This window comes from Schistocerca gregaria, chromosome 1, assembly GCF_023897955.1.
Source record: "Schistocerca gregaria isolate iqSchGreg1 chromosome 1, iqSchGreg1.2, whole genome shotgun sequence".
Taxonomy (NCBI): Eukaryota; Metazoa; Arthropoda; class Insecta; order Orthoptera; family Acrididae; genus Schistocerca; species Schistocerca gregaria.
In genome coordinates, this window is record NC_064920.1 from 1077145358 (window position 1) to 1077165034 (window position 19677).

A 19677-nucleotide genomic window follows, 5' to 3' on the forward strand; every position below is an offset into this window, starting at 1 on the left:
CAAAGGCTCAGTCCAGGTACAGTGGGGGCCAGCAAGTGCAATGGAAGGAAGATAAGGACTTCTGGCCAGATTATATACAAGAATATCAGCAGCAGCGTGATATGGTATAATGGTAGTAGGATGTGTTAGGAGTAGGATGGTAGGGCAGAGAGTGGGTTACTGCGAACAGTTGATGAAAGGACATACGATTATCAGATTCGACGGCGAACTGACGCTAACAACTTTTCAGGTATAAATGCCGACGTGGTAGGCAGAAGATGAAGATGCAGACAACCTTTTAGGTGGGGCAGCTACACCTATGTTTAGTCCTCTTGGGTATTAATAACCGCTTCAGCTGTATTTAGGCCTTTCTTATTGAATCACTACCGGTCTCGTTGCAATAACAGCCACACCTTTCCTCCTGAGTGGAAAAACGGAGTTGAAACACCGTAGCATACTGGCAAATTTCGACCGTCTAAGTTAGCTGACAAAAATTCTCTGTACTTTCTTTACATAGTCCATCTTTTTTTCTTCTTGGCCTTTACATCCCCTCCCCTGCACCCCCCCCCCCCTCTCCAGGCCTTTACATCCCCTCCCCTGCACCCCCCCCCCCCTCTCCATCCTTACTTCACCTTTGCACCTCCTATGCGTTCGCCTTATTATCTTAGGTTTCCACTTCTTCCTTTCAAGCATGTTTTAAAATCTTTATACTCGTAAATTTTCTCAAGTTTTCTCTACTCTTAATAAGCATCAAAATTCACTACAGTCTTGGATTCTTTTAACTCCCAAAGGGAAGAATTGTTTGAAACATTTTTACGAAACAATTTTTAGAATTTTAATGTACTTACAGTTTTTTAAGGTTTTAAGATTTATTCAGTGGACTTTGCCGGCAGATCTGTTTTGTTGCCGTAATATATACATGTGATCTTCCTCTTTTACGCTCTATCTTTAGCATAGCTTACGGCTTTTATTAACGAAACGTATGTCAACTGTCACTATCATATTGTTATTCTACAGACCATTTACAACAGAGTTTTTCTACTTTTTATCCCAATATTCCTTCTCCTAATTCACCACTCGTATATCCCGCCGAAAGACCACCAATCATTCCGTCGAACCCGCGCATGCTCATGCCGTCTACAGGCAAGGTGTTCACAGGAGAGCTTCTGTAAAGTTTGGAAGGTGGGAGACGAGATACTGGCAGAAGTAAAGCTGTGAGTACCGGGTGTGAGTCGTGCTTCGGTAGCTCACATGGTAGAGCACTTGCCCGCGAAAGGCAAAAGTCCTACTTCGAGTCTCGGTCGTCACACAGTTTTTATCTGCCAGGAAGTTTCAAGTTTCAAGGTGTTAACTTTCTTGCCGTCAGTATGACAGAGCACGCGGCCGCGTGCGCTGGTTGCGATTCCGTATACAGGGTGGATCACTAGCTATTGCCACCAATAATAACTCCTAAACTATTATAGGAGATGAATAGTTCGTGGGACAAAAGTTTCCATAATATGACGTTGGTTTTTTGTTGCTAGGTGGGATCGCTTCAGAGATATGGAGGTCAAGTGCGATGCTATACTTCGGTACTTATTTTCTGATGTAGGCTATCGAGACGAATCCAATGATGGCTAACAGTGAGGTTTTCGAGGGTCAACGAAGGTCACAAAGGTGACATGGACGTCCATTTACAGAACGTGTTCGAAGTGGTGACCATTGGTATCAATGCAGTGCTCCAATCTTCTTACCATGGACTGAGTGCTACTGCTTATCACATCAGTACTTATAGAAGCACATGCTCTGACAATTCTGTTTCGCATATCTTCAGTTATAACTGGAACGTCTTCATAAATAATGTCGTTTACGAATTCCCACAATAAAAACTGCAGAGGTGTCAAGTCTAGCGAACGAACCGGCCACGACGCATCTCCTCCGCGCCCGATCCAACGATTTGGGAATTGTCTCTGCAACTCTGTGCCGGGCAACCATCGTGATGGTACCAAATTCTGTTCCTTGTTCCTAAAGGTATTTCTTCCAACAACGGACCTAATGGCTCTTGAGCGGATGTTGTGTACTTCCTGGTATTAAGATTTCCTTCGATGAAATAGGAGCCTATAATACTGTCCTCCAGAATCCCACACCATACATTCCCAGACCACGGTTTTTGGTGTGCAACTTGCGGCAGACGACATGGATTTTCAGTTGCCCAATAATGCACGTCATGCAAATTAACATTCCCATGGTTTGTGAATGTAGCCTCGTCAGCAAATAAAATCAAATTAATAAATGTGTCATCTCTCTGAATCTGAAGTTGAGCCCATCGGCAGAATTCAATGCGACGCGTACAATCCGTTCCAGTTAATTCTTGCTGGAGACTGATATGGTACGGATGATATTTATGGAGATGCTGACACGAACAACACTACTCTGGCTCATGCCAGGTTCCCCTGCGATTTGACACGAACTAACACAAAGATCTTGAACCACGGTGGCAAGAGTACCAATTTCTGTTTCCTCGTTCGTAACTTACCCTTGCTTCCGCTGCGTTAAAGATCCAGTTGTTCTCAGTTTATCCTACACATATTTAAATGTGCGACGTGTGGTGTGAGTATGTCAAGGATATCTTTCGGCGCGTAAGTCTCTAGCTCTCACTGAATTTCGTTGGCATTCTCTCCAAATGAGAAGCATATCGACTTGATCTTCGAAGGAATACATCATTCACATTCGCTTGATTCGACGATACTAGTCTAACAGTTCCTATCAGTGTTGTATCGCGAAACAGTCGAATGGAATTTACATGTCAATTATACGTTAGATGGATACGTCGTATTCGGCGAATATTTACTGTTTGCTCGATATACGAGAGAGCATGTGCTTCAATAAGTGCCGACGTGATAAGGAATACCACTCAGTCCATGATAAGAATATTGCAGCACTGCATTGATACCAATTGTCATCACTTCGAACACCTTCTGTAAATGGAAGTCCATGTCACCTTTGTGACCTTCGTTGACCTTGGAAGACCTTACTGTTACACATCATTGGATTCGTATCGATAGCCGCTATCAGAAAATAAATACCAAACTATAGAATCCCATTTAAAGAAACAAAGTTGACCTTCATATCTCTGGAGCGACCCCACCTAGCAACGAAAAACTAATGTCATATTATGACCCACGTTGTCCCATGCAACATTTTTCGACAAACTTTTCAGCTACTATCATACTTCTGGAGTTATTCTTGGTGGCAATAGTTAGTGACTCACCCTGTAGATTGGTGAAGAGGTAAGTGCGGTATTTTAGGTTCTACTTTTCCGCCAATACTTATTTACTTGACGATTCTGCCCAGGTAGAACATCTCTCTATTTTGTGGCAACCACTTCTTGGTTTTTCATTCTGATCCAAAAATTACGTCTCAATAGTTTTCATCTATTTTATCCTTAGGTATGGATCACTACGGTACGCTTTGTTTAGGACCCATCCAGTATATGGGAATCCGGCTGTTTTATTCTATGACATATCGCGTCTCAGCGGTTTTTCGTTCTGACAGACAACGAACGTTAGGTAGAATGGTTCCGAGCTTCCGCGCTCTCGTGTCTTAGTCATGAGAGTACTAAGATTTTGATATTCTCGTGTAAAGTTTTTTAATATTAAAAAAATGGCTGACCGCTGTGGCCGGGCGGTTCTAGGCGCTTCAGTCGCGCTGCTGCTACGGTCGCAGGTTAGAATCCTGCTCCGGGCATGGAGGTGTGTGATGTCATAGGTTAGTTAGGTTTAAGTAGTTGTAAGTCTAGGGTACTGATGACCTCAGATGTTAAGTCCCATAGTGCTTCGAGCCATCTGAATTTTTTTTTTAATTTAAGAGCTTAATAATTTACCATACCAGTGCATACCTCAGGTTGTTATTCCTTCTGAATTTATTGTTATACAAATGTACAAATGAAGATGTGGCTTTTAGTGCCACAGAACCGATAGTGATCCAATAATAAAGGGCTAAATACAGCTGAAGCGGTTGCTAATACCCAAGCTATATGAAGATGTTGAACAGGTAACACAATATTTCAGTGGCGGTGAACCTCTTATAATCAAGGAGTATTGTAAAGGTGTGAGAAATACCATCTGGATTATTATCTCTACGAGACCAGGTACTGGACTGTAAGGCTTACCCAGGAGAAGGTAGACTCAGATCACATTTTAGTAATTGTGAAGATTAAGTTGAAGTTTAACAAAATATTTAGCAAGGTTCAATATGTACAGAACTGGTATATTGAGATGATGATACATGGGAATGTGGATTTGAACTCCTCTGAGACTGTAGATCGTGTGTTAATAAATACAGTGTTCAAAATGTTCAAATGTGTGTGAAATCTTATAGTATTTAACTGCTAAGGTCATCAGTCCCTAAGCTTACACACTGCTTAACCTAAATTAACCTAAAGACAAACACACACACCCATGCCCGAGGGAGGGCTCGAACCTCCGCCGGGACCAGCCGCACAGTCCACGATAGCAGCGCCTGAGACCGCTCGGCTAATCCCGCGCGGCTAAATACAGTGTTATTCATAAGTACCACTGCAGTTTCAGATGACGATTGCGTGAACACTACAAGACACAGAGAAAAACGACACACGCTGGACAGAGCATATGTATAAGTCTCGATTCGCAGGTGTGTCAGGACGTTTGTGGTAGAGATAAATCTCCTGCTCTGTACTGCCGCATCGAATTAGCTGGCGCCTGCAGTTAGGCAACCCGACGGACAGGTGCCCATAGCGGGCTACTGCAGAGATGCTGTGTCCACTAATACGTGCAAAGCGTCTGTGTGCCCTGGACTTATTTATCATAGCCACGTAGTATAGCACGCAAATCAGGGGCAAGTCAGACATCGGAATATTTCTAACAAATAATTGAGGCCGTGGACTCTGAGACAAAGAAGTTGGCACAAGAGAGGGATTCGTGGTAGGTCGCATCAGAGGTCTTTCATGCACCAGCTCACCAGCATACGGCATTACATGACCGCTTCCAAAAGAGGCACCCCACACAAAACCCTGAGGAACTCTAATTGGATGTCACAAATGTGTTCAGTTACAGACTCACCTAATTTCTTCCTATCTTTTCAAAATAATTATGATTATTAACTCATACAACCAGAAGCAAGTATGTCGACTGTTTTGAAATTATTAGTAGAAAATAAATAGGCTCCAGAAGAATTTTCCACTCGTTATATTTAGAGTGCATAATTTGTTTTTGGGCGGGATTACGCCTTGGAAAAAAAATTATTCTACTCTTCAGTGGTTCGCTCGAGGGCGCCAAAAACAAAAAACAAATTTATTTATAACAAAGAGCAAAAAATAGCTTCATCCTCAAGATGAATAAACAGTAAGTATTGGTCAGTGTTTTTACTAAATCCTTTGTGTTGATCACAGTCTCTTATTTTCAGCTGTTGGCACTCCAGCGTCAGTGGCTCTTCAGTTAACCAGCTAAACCGTTGTCTAAGTGAAAGCAAATGTCTGTGGCATCGGGTTAAGCATCTGCATATTTTTTCGGTTCCGTTTGTGTCCCCTTTTGTTTTCATTTTATAGTAACAGTCTACTCACAGGACATGAGTATAAATTCAGTGTCCACAGGTTGTGGTTTATTACTGGTTTTCTTTCGTTACTGAGGAGACAGTCATGAAGCTGCCTATTTCAACTGCATAATTCCAGTGTGTGATGTGTGACTAATTTTTAAGGGAACTTTTTTCCTTCTCAAATAATCTCTTTTATCGAGACAAATGTGATTAGCATCATTTGCAAAATAATGTCAAAAAAAAAGAAAAACTCTTGCTGCAAATTGTTGTCGTTGTGAAAGGAGGTCTCAGAAACAATGATGACGTAAGCTTGAACCCACTCTCAACTGAACATAAATGTGGAAGAAACGGGAATGCCATTTCCTAAACGCAACCCCTGCAGAACCTTTTTGATAGGTGCGTTTACTCGGTCCATACCTCTCTAAACTCGAGTACGAAATGACGTTAGCAAGTGTAGTGTATGAAAAGAAGCGTATTATGTAGTCATTGTATACGGTTGTGTGTGTTATACTGTCAGGCTGGAAGGGTTTACAAGTGCATTTATAGCAGAACTGTGTTTGTAAAACTAGGTCGTTGAATTGTGCCCTGTTCATGCTGAGAAAAACTCTTGCTGCAAATTGTTGCCGTTGTGAAAGGAGGTCTCAGAAACAATGGTGTCGTAAGCTTGAACCCACTCTCTTATATTCATCTACACTGTATAAGTAAATCTTTGCAAAAAATGGTAGTGATACTTTCCAAAATGAGGCTACGATTGTCGCCGTAAGCATCTGCAGAATAAGTATGCAACATATAAATCAATGCTATTGCAACTAGCATACTCTACTGTACCAAAAGCAATGATATACTGAAACTCATTGATGGACAGAGTTCATTCTTTATAATCACATAATTACACTGTAACGCAAAGAAATTATTAAATCACGAAATAAGAGTACCACAGCGAGATAAGTTACCACTAAGTGAATTTTTTGAACCATGATATGTCTAGGAACAACTGGAAAAAAAATTGTTTTTTACCTGTAGTGGAAAGTGTGTCAGTGTCGGCAGTAGCCATGACAACTGCCACGAAAATGTAGGTGAACTCTCTGACGCGTCTCCTGAACATAATGCAAGGACAAAGGCGTCAGGCCAAATGAAGAACTTTTCCCTCAAAATATCTTCTTCAGATTTGCACACTGTCAACAACCTGCAATTTTATGAATAAATGTAGTTAAAAATTAATTTCCTTTGTACATGCTATGTTGCGAATTAACTATTGTAAACTAATATATAAATCTATCTTGTATTACATCAGTTTAAAGGCTGAGTATACTTCATTCTGTGAGAAATATACTAGCTCTTTACCACAAATATTTCCGAAACCGTTTCTCGTATTCTAATTTCGTTTACGTCTGGTTACTTGTAAGAAAGTGCTCAGTAAATGACGCGTAGTCTTTTGTCGTCTGAGATATCGGCACACGATATTTGTTTTTAAAGTCTTATCCCCTTATTATTGCATGCGTTTAGACATCGTAACCCGATGTAATGGGTCACTGTAGAAGGCGGATGGACTACGTTATGGAGCACTTTTGATATACAGTTGATATGAGACTAATTATTCAACGTGCCAGTTTAGCCGAGAGCGCTAATGCGCTGCTTCCTGGACTCGGGTTGACATGCCAGCCCCAGATCCGATCCGCCAGGCGGACGAAAGGGCAAGTGTGCGGGCCAGCTTGAATGTGGTTTTTAGGCCGTTTTCCACATCCCATTAGGTGAATACTGGGCTGGTCCCCATGTCCCGCCTCAGTTACACGACGTGCAGGCATTTGAAAACCGTTGGCACTATTTCATGACTTACACTAGATGCAGACAGCTGGGCTACATTAATTCTGTCCCCAGCGACAGGAAGGGTATCTGGCCACCGTCTGACACTAACATTTTCCAGATCCATAGTAACACGGCCGACGCCGCGTTGGAGTGGGACAAAAGGAAATGATGATGATGAAATCAATTATTCAAATTAATTGATCATTTAATTACCACCCACCCCTGATGACGCCATGGATTTCTCCCAGCCAGCATGTGCGTCTCTTCCCTCACCACCCTTCACCTATCCCTTCCCCTCCCCCCCCCCCCCCACCAATCCACGGGAAGGGCGGGAAACTAGTTCAGTCTGCGTTTAAGCTGCTGGACTAGGACGACCGATATAAAATTTATTGAAACAATTTCACCTTATTAGAAACAATTAAGATTGCCACCACTAGAGGACATCCCATCCTTCCGAGAGAAAAAATGGCGGGTAAAGTCGCTGTGTGTTGGACTGGGAGAATGTCACTACCGTAGGGTAATATGCAGCCAATCCCATTGCGTTAAACAATTTAAGGCGTTGAAATATTATTTAAACAATTTGTAAGATATAAGGCAGTGCAGAATATTGTTTATTTAACCAGTATGAAAGCATGAATTTCACACAGCTTACTTATTTATTTTTAAAGTCACAATACAGCTCCATATTGACGATGCCACACAACTGGGGTTAAAAAAATTCACAGTACCATTCGAAACTAGTAGCAGGCAGACTCGCACTCTACATAGAATGCCGAGGAGATCACGAATGTAAAATTACAGAGATTCGAGCTCGCACGGAGGCTTTCCGGCAGTCGTTCTTCCCGCGAACCATACGCGACTGGAACAGGAAAGGGAGATAATGACAGTGGCACGTAAAGTGCCCTCCGCCACACACCGTTGGGTGGCTTGCGGATTATAAATGTAGATGTAGATAGAATGCCTCCTTTCACCTACAACTAGAAATAGATAAATAAATACCTCTGTAACGCTAAATAGGATGGTCACCAATTTTCGGGTTTTAGCAGCTGTGTTTAAAGACACTGCCAGAGAGAAAATATTCTGAATCCTACAGCTGCTCTAGTGTTCCTCAGTTTTCTGAAACGCTGAGTGGGCTTAGTTTATATTTAATGATGGATCCAGGGATGTTATTTCCTCAGTTTTCGAAGCACAGACGGGAAAATCAGTACAATTACATGCCAAAAGGTACAAGACATATTTCGAAACCCACAACAGAGCGAGTAAAAAGAAAGAAACACAGACAGACAGCAGATCGAATGTCTAAAAGATTCTCCTAGAATTCAAAGTGCTGTCCTACAGACGAAAAAAAAGGCTTGAATTTTCGATGTCCTACAACTGCTGGTCTGGAGACGTTCTAAGGCCACAGTGGCGGGCGGAAGACAGCAACCCACCTGTCCGAACCAGAGGAGGCTGGTCTGCCGCAACTTGTCTCTGAATGCTCGAACGAAGAAGATATCAAGTGAGTCTCTGACGTCACAGAACTTTCCGTAGATACCTTGCTCCACCCCCGGTCTTGTTCGAACCAGTCTGTAGAGGCTCCTGCAGCCCGCACAAAGGATGTCTTGTGGCTCTCTGACGTCATGGAACTTCCTGTGAATGGAGCGTTCTGATTGGTTCCCACTGAATTTACCCGCCAAATTGTTCCTGCTGGAGTGGGAGCACTGTCCGACACTTTATTTAGACGGACAAATCACGAGAATTTCAGTGGCAAACTATTTTTCTTAGATCGAACATACACCAGTCATATTGCACTGACAGTTATACCTTGCAAAAGTTGTCTACCGATCATGAAATACGGAAACTATCGCCAAATACGCTTTACAGTGCTCTGCTGTTGTCGAGTGAAACGCTAATTTTTCGGCGTGAAACCGATCTCCAACCAGGCTATACGACCACAAACGTTTGCACCACCACGCCGTATCATTGAAGTAAACACAATTCGTGTCCTGCAGCATAGAAAATCATCGCTTCTGCATCCTGCGTTTAGTTGTCGACCACCAGACACTCATACCACGAAGGGAGACAGAGCCCAGAAAACATGACCACATGCACCGTATATACACTCCTGGAAATTGAAATAAGAACACCGTGAATTCATTGTCCCAGGAAGGGGAAACTTTATTGACACAGTCCTGGGGTCAGACACATCACATGATCACACTGACAGAACCACAGGCACATAGACACAGGCAACAGAGCATGCACAATGTCGGCACTAGTACAGTGTATATCCACCTTTCGCAGCAATGCAGGCTGCTATTCTCCCATGGAGACGATCATAGAGATGCTGGATGTAGTCCTGTGGAACGGCTTGCCATGCCATTTCCACCTGGCGCCTCAGTTGGACCAGCGTTCGTGCTGGACGTGCAGACCAAGTGAGACGACGCTTCTTCCAGTCCCAAACATGCTCAATGGGGGACAGATCCGGAGATCTTGCTGGCCAGGGTAGTTGACTTACACCTTCTAAAGCACGTTGGGTGGCACGGGATACATGCGGACGTGCATTGTCCTGTTGGAACAGCAAGTTCCCTTGCCGGTCTAGGAATGGTGGAATGATGGGTTCGATGACGGTTTGGATGTACCGTGCACTATTCAGTGTCCCCTCGACGATCACCAGAGGTGTACGGCCAGTGTAGGAGATCGCTCCCCACACCATGATGCCGGGTGTTGGCCCTGTGTGCCTCGGTCGTATGGAGTCCTGATTGCGGCGATCACCTGCACGGCGCCAAACACGCATACGACCATCATTCGCACCAAGGCAGAAGCGACTCTCATCGCTGAAGACGACACGTCTCCATTCGTCCCTCCATTCACGCCTGTCGCGACACCACTGGAGGCGGGCTGCACCATGTTGGGGCGTGAGCGGAAGACGGCCTAATGGTGTGCGAGACCGTAGCCCAGCTTCATGGAGTCGGTTGCGAATGGTCCTCGCCGATACCCCAGGAGCAACAGTGTCCCTAATTTGCTGGGAAGTGGCGGTGCGGTCTCCTACGGCACTGCGTAGGATCCTACGGTCTTGGCGTGCATCCGTGCGTCGCTTCGGTCCGGTCCCAGGTCGACGGGCACGTGCACCTTCCGCCGACCACTGGCGACAACATCGATGTACTGTGGAGACCTCACGCCCCACGTGTTGAGCAATTCGGCGGTACGTCCACCCGGCCTCCCGCATGCCCACTATACGCCCTCGCTCAAAGTCCGTCAACTGCACATACGGTTCACGTCCACGCTGTCGCGGCATGCTACCAGTGTTAAAGACTGCGATGGAGCTCCGTATGCCACGGCAAACTGGCTGACACTGACGGCGGCGGTGCACAAATGCTGCGCATCTAGCGCCATTCGACGGCCAACACCGCGGTTCCTGGTGTGTCCGCTGTGCCGTGCGTGTGATCATTGCAGTGTCCGGAGCAAGTATGGTAGGTCTGACATACCGGTGTCAATGTGTTCTTTTTTCAATTTCCAGGAGTGTAGATACTCCCATCGAGGTCTTTCGGTCATCCACAGCGGCCACCCGTCACGAGGCAGCTGCCCCTCACCGCACACACGCTGACCTGATGCGCCCTCTACGGACAGCGCCCGTTCTCCATCTGGTGTACGAAGGTTGGGCTATTTCGCCCCGACACAAAGGCGTCCGGGGGGCCTGCCTTGGTGCCGTGGTTTCTGCAAAGTGTTGCAATCATCTCCAGATTATGCGGTTATAAGAACATTTGAGCTCTGTCGATGACAAATGCTTCGTCAATCGTGAATTAAGTTCCTGATCTCGAAACCGATATTAGCTGCAATATCCGATTTTACACACCAATAAACGACGTATTTATGACTCTTTTATGCCGAAATCATCGAGTAGCATATGACAATTTCCGGAATTTAATGTACTTTCATATGGTTTGCCAAAACATCATACCATTTTGGTAACTATTCTCGATATGTATCATATAGCGGTATGTTACTGATCTCCTGCACAGTACAAATCCGAAGATGAAGACTGGAAATTATATCTCTAGAAACCTCAAACTTTTGCGAGATCATTATGTGGAATGTGCTGAAAACCAATGAGTAGCAAGGTGTTGTCAACAGGGGAGGGCGTTAATGGTTGTAACGTAAGTCAAAAACAGTACGTCAGATTCCTCGTTGTTGAACCGAATTACATATTAAAATGGAGTCAACACATCTATCTTACGTTGACACCGACTAAACCGTTTCATCGTATAATTTCTTTCAATACGAGATGCAAGTTGCCTATGGAGGAGTAGCAAAAAATTCATTTCCTGTGTTTCTTATAATTACACTCCTGGAAATGGAAAAAAGAACACATTGACACCGGTGTGTCAGACCCACCATACTTGCTCCGGACACTGCGAGAGGGCTGTACAAGCAATGATCACACGCACGGCACAGCGGACACACCAGGAACCGCGGTGTTGGCCGTCGAATGGCGCTAGCTGCGCAGCATTTGTGCACCGCCGCCGTCAGTGTCAGCCAGTTTGCCGTGGCATACGGAGCTCCATCGCAGTCTTTAACACTGGTAGCATGCCGCGACAGCGTGGACGTGAACCGTATGTGCAGTTGACGGACTTTGAGCGAGGGCGTATAGTGGGCATGTGGGAGGCCGGGTGGACTTACCGCCGAATTGCTCAACACGTGGGGCGTGAGGTCTCCACAGTACATCGATGTTGTCGCCAGTGGTCGGCGGAAGGTGCACGTGCCCGTCGACCTGGGACCGGACCGCAGCGACGCACGGATGCACGCCAAGACCATAGGATCCTACGCAGTGCCGTAGGGGACCGCACCGCCACTTCCCAGCAAATTAGGGACACTGTTGCTCCTGGGGTATCGGCGAGGACCATTCGCAACCGACTCCATGAAGCTGGGCTACGGTCCCGCACACCGTTAGGCCGTCTTCCGCTCACGCCCCAACATGGTGCAGCCCGCCTCCTGCCTTGGTGCCAATGATGGTCGTATGCGTGTTTGGCGCCGTGCAGGTGAGCGCCACAATCAGGACTGCATACGACCGAGGCACACAGGGCCAACACCCGACATCATGGTGTGGGGAGCGATCTCATACACTGGCCGTACACCTCTGGTGATCGTCGAGGGGACACTGAATAGTGCACGGTACATCCAAACCGTCATCGAACCCATCGTTCTACCATTCCTAGACCGGCAAGGGAACTTGCTGTTCCAACAGGACAATGCACGTCCGCATGTATCCCGTGCCACCCAACGTGCTCTAGAAGGTGTAAATCAGGTGTAAGCCAGGGTATGGCCAGCAAGATCTCCGGATCTGTCCCCCATTGAGCATTTTTGGGACTGGATGAAGCGTCGTCTCGCGCGGTCTGCACGTCCAGCACGAACGCTGGTCCAACTGAGGCGCGAGGTGGAAATGGCATGGCAAGCCGTTCCACAGGACTACATCCAGCATCTCTACGATCGTCTCCATGGGAGAATAGCAGCCTGCATTGCTGCGAAAGGTGGATATACACTGTACTAGTGCCGACATTGTACATGCTCTGTTGCCTGTGTCTATGTGCCTGTGGTTATGTCAGTGTGATCATGTGATGTATCTGACCCCAGGAATGTGTCAATAAAGTTTCCCCATCCTGGGACAATGAATTCACGGTGTTCTTATATCAATTTCCAGGAGTGTATTAGCTGAATTTAAAAACTGAAAATGCTCTCATAATCTTCCTACTAGGAAGCATAATCACACGTTAAAGGTTTAACACTTTAAGAGAACTATTACAGTAAATATCATGCGGCAGCGTAGTTCACTATGTGCAAATAACCCCGATTAAAGTTACCCGCTACTTGGCACTGAGAACATGTAAGCGAGTTCCTACAAACTTTACACATAACTTTTTTCTCGCTGACACGCACCAAAACATAAAGAAAAGAAAGAAAATAATATCGCTTACTGCTTTTTCGCCGTTATTTATCATCAAGCATAACGTTTTAATGTACACTACCGGCCATTAAAATTACTACACCATTAAGATGACGTGCTAAAGACGCGATATTTAATCGACTGGAAGAAGATGCTGTGATAAACAAAAGATTAGCTTTTCGGAGAATTTACGCAAGGTTGGCGCCGGTGGCGACACCTACAACTTGTTAACAGGAGGAAAGTTTCCAACCGATTTCTCATACACCAACAGCAGTTGACCGGCGTTGCCTGGTGAAACGTTGTTGTGATGCCTCGTGTAAGGAGCAGAAATGCGCACCATCACGTTTCCTACGTTGATAAAGGTCGGATTGTAGCCTATCGCGATTGCTGTTAATCGTATCGCGACATTGACTGTTAGCAGAATATAGAATAGGTGGGTTCAGGAGGGTAATACGGAACGCCATGTTGGATCACAACGGCCTCGTATCACTAGCAGTCGAGATGACATACATCTTATCCGCATGGCTGTAACGGATCGTGGACACACGTCTCGATCCCTGAGACAACAGATGGAGACGTTAGCAAGACAACAACCATCTGTACGAACAGTTCGACGACGTTTGCAGCTGCATCGACTATCAGCTCGGAGACCATGGCTGCGGTTACCCTTGACGCTGCATAACAGACAGGAGCGCCTTCGACGGTGTACGCAACGACGAACCTGGGTGCACGAATGGCAAAACGTCAGCTTTTCGGATGAATCCAGGTTCTGATTAGAGCATCATGATGGTCACATCTGTGTTTGGTGACATCGTGGTCGACGCACATTGGAAGCGTGTATTCGTCATCGCCATACTGGCGTATCACCCAGCGTGATGGTATGGGGTGCCATTGATTACACGTCTCGGTCACCTCTTGTTCGCATTGACGGCACTTTGAACAGTGGACGTTACACTTCAGATGTGTCACGACTCGTGGCTCCACCCTTCATTCGATTCCTGCGAAACCCTACATTTCAGCAGGAAAATGCATGACCGCATGTTGCGGGTCCTGTACAGGCCTTTCTGGATACAGAAAATGTTCGGCTGCTGCCCTGGCCAGCACATTCTCCAGATCTCTCATCAACTGAAAACGTCTGGTCAATGATGGCAGACCAACTGGCTCGTCACAATACGTCAGTCACTACTCTTGATGACCTGTGGTATCTGCATGGGCAGCTGTACCTGTACACGCCATACAAGCTCTGTCTGACTCAATGCCCAGGCGTATCAAGGTCGTTATTACGGTCACAGGTGGTTGTTCTGGGTACTGATTTCTCAGGATCTAAGCACCCAAATAGCGTGAAAATTTAATCACACGTCAGTTCTAGTATAATATATTTGTCCAATGAATCTCCGTTTATCATCTGCATTTCTTCTTGGTGTAGCAATTTAAATGGCTAGTAGTGTAATATATTGTGTCCAGTCACATTAATGTGAGGACTCGTAAAAAGCCAGAATCGCCACCTTTTGCAGCGCGGATCACTGCGATACAAGCAGGGAACATGGAAATGAGAGCGTTTGGCGTCATTGGCCTGGAGGCCCCTTACGGGGGGGGGGGGGGGGGGGGGGGTCCAACCGCCTTGGGGCGGGTCTTCTTACATTCGTCGCCAAATTGGGCGAACTGCACGCCGGATGGGGATGAAATGATGGTGAAGACAAATCAACACCCACTCACTAAGCGGAGAAAATCGCGGACCCAGCCGGGACCCGCACTCCGACCCGGGAGACGGAAATCCTTCACGTTGACCTCTCAACTATCGGCGCGGACATGTCCAGGGAGAGAGTCGCTGAGGTTCTCGAAGGATGCCGAGCCGTGCCGCAAACAGCCCGATCGAGGCTGCCGCACAAATTTTCGAATTGGCTTAAATCAGCGGTGTCTGCTGGGTAGGGGAGTGTGTCTTAACTAGTGCTAGCGCCCTTCCAGCCGCGCACGTACACTGCGAGCTGCGTGACACGTGGCATTGTCCTGCTGGTAGGTGCCACGGTGCCGAGGAGAAACACACTGCAGACAGGGGTGGATAGGTTCCCCGGCGATAGACACGTATTTGTGTTGATCCCTTCAGCCTTCGCCGGTCTGTGTGGCCGAGCTGTTCTAGGCGCTTCAGTCTGGAACCGCTACTATCATAGCTTTGAATCCTGCCTCGGGCATGGATGTGTGTGATGTCCTCAGGTTGGATAGGTTTAAGTAGTTCTAAGCTGCAAAATACCAACGCGAAATCTTTACAGACGAATGGAAAAACTGGTAGATGCCGACCTCGGGGAAGATCAGTTTGGATTCCGTAGAAATGTTGGAACACGTGAGGCAATACTGACCCTACGACCTATCTTAGAAGAAAGATTAAGGAATGGCAAACCTACATTTCTAGCATTTGTAGACTTAGAGAAAGCCTTTGACAATGTTGACTGGAATACTCTCTTTCCAATTCTTAAGGTGGCAGGGGTAAAATACAGGGAGCGGAAGGCTATTTACAATTTGTACAGAAACCAGATGGCAGTTATAAGAGTCGAGGGGCATGACAGGGAAGAAGTGGTTGGGAAGGGAGTAAGACAGGGTTGTAGCCTCTCCCCGATGTTATTCAATCTGTATATTGAGCAAGCAGTAAAGGAAACAAAAGAAAAGTTCGGAGTATGTATTAAAATCCATGGAGAAGAAATAAAAACTCTGAGGTTCGCCGATGACATCGTAATTCTGTCAGAGACAGCAAAGGACTTGGAAGAGCAGTTGAACAGAATGGACAGTGTCTTGGAAGGAGGGTATAAGATGAACATCAACAAAAGCGAAACGAGGATAATGGAATGTAGTCAAATTAAATCGGGTGATGCTGAGGGAATTAGATTAGGAAATGAGACACTTAAAGTACTAAAGGAGTTTTGCTATTTACGAAGTAAAATAACTTATGATGGTCGAAGTAGAGAGGATATAAAATGTAGACTGGCAATGGCAAGGAAAGCGTTTCTGAAGAAGAGAAATTTGTTAACATCGAATATAGATTTAAGTATCAGGAAGTTGTTTCTGAAAGTATTTGTTTGGAGTGTAGCCATGTATGGAAGTGAAACATGGACGATAACTAGTTTGGACAAGAAGAGAATAGAAGCTTTCGAAATGTGGTGCTACAGAAGAATGCTGAAGATTAGATGGGTAGATCACATAACTAATGAGGAGGTATTGAATAGAATTGGGGAGGAGTTTGTGGCACAACTTGACAAGCAGAAGGGACCGGTTGGTAGGACATGTTCTCAGGCATCATGGGATCACCAGTTTAGTATTGGTGGGCAGCGTGGAGGGTAAAAATCGTAGAGGAAGACCAAGGGATGAGTACACTAAACAGATTCAGAAGAATGTAGCCTGCTGTAGGTACTGGGAGATGAAGAAGCTTGCACATGATAGAGTAGCGTGGAGAGCTGCATCAAACCAGTTTCAGGACTGAAGGCCACAACAAGAACAGGTTCTAGGGGACTGATGAACTTAGATGTTAAGTCCCATAGTGCTGGGAGCCATTTTTGAACCTCGTGCCTTCCAGAATGGCGAGATCCCCTAGGTTAAGCCACGGAAAGTTTCTCCAACCCGTAGAGGTCTCTCCTGTCGCCTTCACCCTTCCCACGATTGTAGCACCAGGAAAGACCACCTGTCACGTCCAGTTACGGTATTGGCGTGAAAATCCCAGCCTCTGTCGCCGATGAGCCGCACTCAGCCTCGGTGCACAAACGGGACACCAGCTGCGGAAGCCCACACGCAGCAACGTTCGCCGAACGGGACGGTCAGTTGCTCGACAATCGCACGTCACACACCTCCGCAGGATGTTTATATTGTGGTATGTACAAAGAAAATCACGAGTAGTGTAATAGCTGCTAGAAGAAAATACACTACTGGCCATTAAAATTGCTACATCAAGATGAAATTCAGATGATAAACGGAGATTCATTGGACAAATATATTATACTAGAACTGACGTGTGATTAAATTTTCACGCTATTTGGGTGCTTAGATCCTGAGAAATCAGTACCCAGAACAACCATCTGTGACCGTAATAACGACCTTGATACGCCTGGGCATTGAGTCAAACAGAGCTTGGATGGCGTGTACAGGTACAGCTGCCCGTGCAGATACCACAGGTCATCAAGAGTAGTGACTGGCGTATTGTGACGAGCCAGTTGGTCTGCCACCATTGACCAGACGTTTTCAGTTGATAAGAGATCTGGAGAATGTGCTGCCAGGGAAGCAGTCTAACATTTTCTGTATCCAGAAAGGCAGGAACAGGACCTGCACATGCGGTCGTGCATTATCCTGCTGAAATGTAGGGTTTCGCAAGGATCGAATGAGGGGTAGAGCCACGAGTCGTAACACATTTTAAACGCAACGTCCACTGTTTAAAGTGCCGTCAATGCAAACAAGAGGTGACAGAGGCGTGTCACCAATGGCACCCCATGCCATCACATAGGGTGATACGCCACTATAGCGATGACGGATACACGCTGCCAATGTGCATTCATCGCGATGTCACCAAACACGGATGCGACAATCATGATGCTCTAAACAGAACCTGGATTCATCCGAAAAGCTGACGTTTTGCCATTCGTGCACTCAGGTTCGCCGTTGCGTACACCGTCGAAGGCGCTCCTGTCTGTTATGCAGCGTCAAGGGTAACCGCAGCCATGGTCTCCGAGCTGATAGTCGATGCTGCTGCAAACGTCGTCTAACTGTTCCTGTAGATGGTTGTTGTCTTGCAGACATCCCCATCTGTTGACCCAGGGATCGAGACGTGTCTGCACGATCCGTTACAGCCATGCGGATAAGATGTCTGTTATCTCGACTGCTAGTGATACGAGGCCGTTGGGACGCAGCACGGCGTTCCGCATTACCCTCCAGAACCCACCCATTCCATATTCTGCAAACAGTCATTGGATCTCGATCAACGCGAGCAGCAATGTAGCGATACGATAAACCGCAATCGCGATAGGCTACAATCCGATATTTATCAAAGTCGGAAACGTGATGGTGCACATTTCTGCTCCTTACACGAGGCATGACAACAACGTTTCACCAGGCAACGCCGGTGAATTGCTGTTTGTGTATGAGAAATCGGTTGGAAACTTTCCTGATGTCAGCACGTTGTAGGTGCCGCCACCGGCACAAACCTTGTGTGAATGCTCTGAAAAGCTGATCATTTGCGTTTCACAGCATCTTATTCCTGTCGGTTAAATTTCGCGTCTGAATTATATCGTCTTCGTGGTGTAGCTATTTTAATGGCGAGTAGTGTATTTCTGCAACTAGACTGTGCAATAAAGTAGGCCTCGTAACAGAATCGCATCAGAAGAGTTGTGCTAAGGTCGTCGAGAATTACTAACAGAATGAGAAGAATGAAAGCTCTGTCCTCTCTTTAGTTTCGCTCGTTATCGTAACCGCCACTTTTAAAACTGAGCAGCACTCATAGCAGGACGCTGTCAAGCCGAGAAAAGCGACTGGCGCAGCGCGCGGCGCTCGCTGATGCACGCAGACTTACGGGAGGCGTCGCAGCGGGTCCCGCGCCGCGGCGGCTGCGCCGGCAGTGGCGGTCGGCGCCGGCCGCCTCCTCTTTATGCCGACACTCGCCCCGGCGGCGGCGCCGCAGGTCCGACGATAACCTCTCCGCGTGTGCGCAGCGTTCCCAGACCTCCGGCGCTGCGCCTCTCTCCGCACACGCAGCTACGTCCTCTCTCAGCCCGCGGCCTCTGCCGACCCGCCCCCACAGCGGCCACACCGGCCTACCTCTCGCCCACCGCGAGGTGTTCAGCTGACAAGGGAAACCCCCCATCGCACCCTCGTCGGATTTACTGCTACGATGGCCCATCGGATCAAAAACTGAACAAAGATCAAACAATATACTTTACCAAACTGTGGAAAAAAAATAGAAACAGGTGAACGGTCCAAACTAAATGTGTGCAAAATCGACCAACATTACATCTACATGTACATCCATACTCCGCAAGCCACCGGACGGTGTCTGGCGGAGGGTAACCTGAGTGCCTCTATCGGTTCTTCTTTCTATTCCAGTCTCGTATTGTTCGTGGAAAGAAGGATTGTCGGTATGCTTCTGTGTGGCTCTAGTCTCTCTGATTTTATCCTCATGGTCTCTTCGCGAGATATACGTAGGAGGGAGCAATATACTGCTTGATTCTTCGGTGAACGTATGTTCTCGAAACTTTAACAACAGCCCGTACCGAGCTACTGAGCACCTCTCCTGCAGCTTCTGCCACCGGAGTGACCGTTGTGTCGTGCTTATGTGGTCGCGGTGTTCGACCGTGAAGGTGGAGATCGGGGTTCAAATCTCACTCGATCCCTTTCACTCACATACGAGGCCTATTTGGAAAGTATCGTCCGATCAGTCGCAAAATGGAAACCAC

At 46.6% G+C, this 19677-nt stretch overlaps 1 protein-coding gene across 1 annotated transcript in view; it reads right to left on the reverse strand.

Annotated features, from left to right (window-relative positions):
* The window catches only part of LOC126289098 (26S proteasome non-ATPase regulatory subunit 10-like), a 76329-nt gene extending 57241 nt beyond the window's left edge, over positions 1 to 19088 (reverse strand). The window contains exons 1-2 of the mRNA XM_049984900.1: positions 18976 to 19088; positions 18798 to 18868 (exon numbers count right to left, since the gene is read on the reverse strand). Coding sequence (XP_049840857.1) covers positions 18798 to 18868; positions 18976 to 19088 — 184 coding nt within the window. The remainder of the gene's footprint in view (positions 1 to 18797; positions 18869 to 18975) is intronic.
* Between the last annotated feature and the right edge of the window lie 589 nt (positions 19089 to 19677).